Raw genomic sequence first — 5,870 nt, 5'->3', positions numbered from 1 at the left:
CACTCACACAAAGGCCTCCTCCTAAATGAAGACAGGGAGTCTTGAGGAGGTGCTTTGGCATTAACACATCGCCAACTCTTATATCAAAATAAAGAGAAGTCTATTAATACTGTTGAGAACACAGCACTGTGGTTTCCTCCATGAAACATGGATGGCTTAAGTGATGATGGTGATGGTGACGATGAAGAACAACAAAAAAGCAATCATAAAAATAATTTCATTCCTTTCAGACTAAACGTTATATTAAATGTTCATACAGTATTCAAGTCCTTTCAACGTTTAGGTAATCAGGAGGAGCGTATAAACCCTGAACCAGGTCCCAAACATACAAATATAAGAAAGGAAGGAAAAGGTTTGAGGGTTGCTTGTAGACTCCACAGTCAAACCGTGCTTGCAACGTCCCTTCTTCATACACAGAATACTTCAACCAGCAGAGGATTTTTTTTATTTTTTATTTATATATATATATATATATATTTATATATACAAAAGAGGTTCACAATAAGGGATTTCCAGAGAAATACTGCAGGCGGTCTCTGCTTAGTTTTTTTTCTTTCATCCTTCTGTTCTGAAACCAAATTTTAACTTGTCGATCAGTGAGATTCAACATCCTAGACAGCTGCAGCCTTTTCTCTTTGTTTATGTAGACATTGAAGAAAAATTCTCTTTCTAGCTCCCTGATTTGGAATTTCGAATAGGGACACCGCTTCTTCCTTGTACGGGGGGCACCTTTGGGGGGAGGGGAAGAGAAAAATACAACCAGAAGGGAGTGAAAATAACCAAGCAAATGACATAACAGAACCCCAATATCCTCCCCACCGACCCACCCAAGAGTTGAAATACATAGTTTCACACACACACACACACACACACACACACACACACACACACACACACACACACACACACACACATCTGGAGCCACATCCTACGCCATGTGTAACATCCTAACAGATATGTGTATCCTAACACGGCCACTTAATACAGTCTTTCCTGATTTTAATCCATGATAATCTCCCCGTTTGGGGCTTTCTACGCGTGGTTCCTGAGCGCAGTAATCAACAATAATAGCTGGGGAAGCTTGCCTGGAGCCCCTGGAGCAGCTGGGCAACATATACGTTCAAACTGCAAATCTGCATCCTTTCTCCTGTAGAGTCAACCTGAGCAACGCTGGAACTCTCAGAACTAGGCATTCTATTCTGCATAAGTTTTTGATTATCTGGAATGCCACCCTCTGCAACGCTCAGCACACACACAAACACACAAGCACACAGAAAATCAAAGCAGCAGATCTGAGCAGTCAAAAAAGGAAGCAATGTGTTCCCCAAGGCAGCAAACAGTATTGCAAATAAAACGTGGGCACGAGCCTGCATGTGTGTACATAAGTTCATACAGGGCTTAACAATCCATTCATATGTGAATGAAATAAATAAACATCCGTGGGGCGTTTAGTTGATAAGTTGCTTCGATTTAGGCTCTTTTTTTCCCCAAAGAAAAGAATGGAAACCCACATATATATGAATATCTAATAACATCTGGGTGTGTGTATAATATATATGCATTTTGAGGTGATCTAAACACCTTTAATAATAAAACAAATATTGCATATTTCATACGAAAACACTCAAGAAATTACTCCTAGGTTTAGGGAAGAACCAAAGGAAGAAAAAGAAAGGCAACAACAATCACAACACAGTATGCACTGAGGATATGAAAATATTGCATTTTCCCTTTCCCACGTCCCTAATAATGTAGATAGATGTTTAAATTTGGGCATGCATTTTCAATGGGTAAAACAACAATTCCCCCCTCTTTGCGTGCATCTCTCAATGACTCCTCGCCAGGACAGGAAGCTAAAACAGTGTTCTGCCCAATTGCCTTTTACCCTCAGAAGCCCAGGACCAAATCCTTTTAAAATGCTCATGTAAGTTCATGATCAAAGTTAATATTTGTCACCATGGTGTGCTTTTAAAATTTCACAGACTCTGAGATACTGTGTCTGCGCCTAACGTCTCCATTTTTCTCAAAGAGCCTTTACCATCGTAAAAATTCTTCTCGTTGCAAGAAAGAGCTTTGTAGGTTATAATAAAATCCTTTGAATGCTTATAAAACTCCACATAAAATTTGACCGACAAAACAGCGGGCTAGTCCCTTAACCTTTCCATTTACTGCTCTCTCTACCTACTCGAATTGATGGTTTTGCTCCCTTCCTTGTTGACAGAGGCGGATGAAGCTGAGGAGCCCGGGTTGGTGTTTTCCTCTTCGTCTTCCGGGTCTACGACTTGGTCGCCGCGGGATGACAGCGCGGTGGGCTGGGAGTCGGTCTCCAGCTTGCTCTCGGTCTTCTGCAAACAGGTCTCGGGCGGGTTCTCGGTCGAGCAGTAGGCGTTTTCGAAGAACCGGTCGAAGCCTTGCGGGAGGACACTGTTTTTGTTCATGCTGGAGTAGAAGCCCGTGGAAGCCGGGTGGTTGGCGCTGGGGTGGTGGTGGTGGCTGTACACACTTTCATTTTTCATTAGCATTTCGGTCATGGTGGAAGGAGGGATGCAATCTCTGTGCATAAGATCTTCTGCGGAGTAACACGAGGCGTAATTGCTTCTATGGTGCCATTTATTCGAGGGGTCTAGCCCGTAGGAGACCTCTCGCACTGGCTGCACTTGAGAGAGGTTAGTGGAATAAGGGTAGGAGATTTGGCGAGAGGGGGCCTGTGGCAAGAAAGATGACACAGTTGAAAATTCTGGGACGTAATAGGTGCAGCTGGGCAGGTAGAGATTGGAAGCGCAACCTGCTCGCTCTCCAAAGTCAGCACTCCTCTCTTTGCGCGACTGGGAGCAGAAGTTTCCTAGATTCACTGAGTTAAACATCTTTCTCCTTTTCTTGCTCCTATAGATAGATGTTTTGGATCCGATGTGCAGAGAGGAAAAAATTTGGGAATGCGAGATGACGCGCTATCCGTCTTAGTCGCTCTCTTCAGGACACGTGATCCAAAGTAGATATTGTCATATATCAGTTTGGAGCACTTAGAAGCGTAGGAGTGGTTCACTTAGGTAAGATCTCAGAGGTTCAAACGATTGGTTTTCAAACACCGCAGAAACATTATGAAAATCAATCGCAGATTTGTATTCATTTTCTTCCAGGCACACCACACCCCTTGTAAGCATCCAGGGTAGATAACGAGAGGATGGCTGGGGAAGCTCTCTCTCCCCCACTCTCTCCCTCTCTCTCCTATTTGGATTTTGCTTTCAGTTGTTCGCGAGGATTCGGATATGGGGCAGGGTGGGGGTAACTCAGGGCAGGGTGGGGGAGATGAGGGAGGGTCTAAAGGATGTGTTAACTGTAATTTTTCCCCCTCTGACATTTTTTTTGTTCCTTTCCATGCTAGTCACTTTTAGGCGTGATCAGGCTTTATGAAAATAAAAATAAAAATGGTAGATTCAACTATTAGAAGCCCAGGGAGCTGGATAAAGATTCTTCAGTAAGTTTCCAAACATTTCTTAACATCTTGCTCCAGAAGACCAGACCATATCTCCGTATGTTTATATATATATATATACACTCTGTGTGTGTATGTGTGTGTGTGTGTGAAACTTTGGAATGGATGGATATATACTGGAGCAACTGGCAAGTTTTCTGCGTGTATTGATAACCTAGGTGCCTCTGTATGGGTCTCAGGTATGCAGGCGCATTAGCTGGTAAAGAGAATGCATACCTCTGCAGTAATGCCAAACATGCGACTGGACGGAATAAAGTTTGAAACTTTTCTAGTGATCCCCAGGCTTAATGATTTTAGAGTTTTAGAATTAGGGAGGGTAGATCAAGGCACAGAACCAATGAATGAAGCCGAGGACTGATAACTATTCGAAAGCCTCCTTTAACGTTTAGTGAAATATTTATTATGTAAGAGTGCTATATTGAATATTTAATGTAGCTGTTTATTGTCAATCAATGTATGTTCACGGTGCCTCGCGACCTTTATTCTGTCAGCTAAAGAAAAAAGGGGGGCAAAAATTAAGATTCTGTTATTAAAGTCATTTGTCTTTGTATTCGGTTTGCTTTGATTCTTTCCCCTTCTATATTTTCCCCTAGATTTAAAGCTGGGCGAAGGCATAGCTGCAGATGGTGTCCTGTAGAACATTTCCCCTGATTTTCAAACAACTGGTAATCTAAAGTGTCTTCTTTGAGTAATAATCCAGAAAGCCAGGCTACAAAGGCGCATCAAGAATTTTGACAGCTGATAGAGGTTGTTGGTGCATCCACAAAAGTCCCCTTAACAAAGGGTGCATGCTTAAAACTCGTCTGTCTGAATTGACAACCTTTTCATTTGGTTAAAATATGCCCTGTTATCGATCTGCAAAGAAAGAAACAAAAAATGTGTTCCGTTTCCACCTGATATAAATATCACACATCTCCAACATTCGGTTGTCTCCTTGCTCTTTTCCCCGCCTTCTTATCTCTGTCTTTGTTTGTTGTTTCTAATTCACTTTGCTTTCTTCAAAGAATTTTGTGTGAGTGTGTGTAGTTGTGGAAACGACCCAGAAACTTTGCTTTGTTTACATAGAATCCTCCCGCCTTAATCTCCATCACTCGCTCCAGTTATGGACAGTTTAAAAGCCTCATAACAAAATTCACACAGCATCAGGAGGGCAAAATGACTTTACTAGTGATATCCTGTCAATTCCTGTTGCAGTAAATTAAACCCTCAGGAGCAAATAACGAAGTCCAGGAACATAACAGGCTGGTATACAAGAATATGTGGGGAGCAAGACTGTCCCCCCCCTCCGAACGCTATGCTTATTTTCCTCCAAAGCATTTCTTTTGGATAAGCCTTGAACGAGTTCCTTTAAAAAAAAAAATCTAACAACTTTGGATATAACAGGAGACGCTCTGCGATGACCTCATTTGCTCCGTAATTTATTTTAATTTGCATGGCTCCTTTTAAAACCACCAGGTAGGTTGTAGTCTGCAGCCAGCAGGTAGCATTGATCCCTAAGCAAAGAAAGAAGCGAAGACTTCTTTCCAACGCTCCAGGAAAGGAGCGGATGTCTGCTGAAATCAAAAGGGAGCATGAAATTAATAAGCAGGATGACTTAAAAATGCATTTGGGTCACGAGGAGCAACCTGACTATATCGGACAAAAGATGAAAACCCTTAAAGGTGTGTGTGTATTGGGGGATATACCGGTGCTGAACGGCAGCATTCAAAACCACAGATATGTGTTTTGAATCCAGGGTCTTTATTAGAGCTCCTCCAGACAGAACCCAAACAAAACATGGCGGCTTAAGCAGCCCAGCTTTACTGAAGCCATCTGATCAACCTGTCCTTTTAATGACGTCCTCCCACGAGCGACGCCCTTAAGTTTCGGCTCTTCCTGCTTTTGCGCCCTCCTCCCTTTAGAAGGGTGCCTTTCCCCAACAGCTTTCACGAACCTGCGCCTGCTGCTTCAAACTCTTCTGAGGCCTCCTTACCAAAAGTACACCTCTGCGCATGGGGAAGAAGGGGAGGAGGAGAGAGAGAAATCATGCAAGGCTTCTGCAGGAATGGACTCCTTTGGCGCTCTTCTCTGCGATGCTTTGATGAGTTGGATGTTGTTTTAGACAAAACTTTTAATTAACGTGTCAGGGAGACTAACTCGCCTTTTTACGCCGCAATATCCATACTAACTGCAAACTAATAAATATATTGTTCACGAGGATCACTATTACTTGTTTGTTTATTTGCTGTTTGTTTATATTCCGCCCTTCCTCCCAGGAGGAGCCCAGGTCTGCAATTCCTCCCTCCTTTCCAAACACTATTGAGCATGCAGTTGTTGGTGGTGGAGAACTGAAGAAATTTGCAGTGATGGGGGTGGGAGGGAAGGATGTTGCACCATC

The 5,870-nt window shown here is 42.8% G+C and overlaps 1 protein-coding gene across 1 annotated transcript; it reads right to left on the bottom strand.

Annotated features, from left to right (window-relative positions):
• Positions 1 to 496: 496 nt before the first annotated feature.
• On the bottom strand, positions 497 to 2,864 carry HOXC11 (homeobox C11). Its single transcript, XM_061621725.1, has 2 exons — positions 2,186 to 2,864; positions 497 to 729 (listed from the first exon to the last, which is right to left on the bottom strand). Exons 1-2 carry the CDS (start codon positions 2,862 to 2,864, stop codon positions 497 to 499), a joined length of 912 nt encoding a protein of 303 aa, XP_061477709.1.
• Between the last annotated feature and the right edge of the window lie 3,006 nt (positions 2,865 to 5,870).

Source organism: Rhineura floridana, chromosome 3 (assembly GCF_030035675.1).
Source record: "Rhineura floridana isolate rRhiFlo1 chromosome 3, rRhiFlo1.hap2, whole genome shotgun sequence".
Lineage (NCBI taxonomy): Eukaryota > Metazoa > Chordata > Lepidosauria > Squamata > Rhineuridae > Rhineura > Rhineura floridana.
The sequence above is the reverse complement of the archived record's forward strand: the minus strand, read 5'-3'. Positions and strand labels throughout refer to the sequence as shown.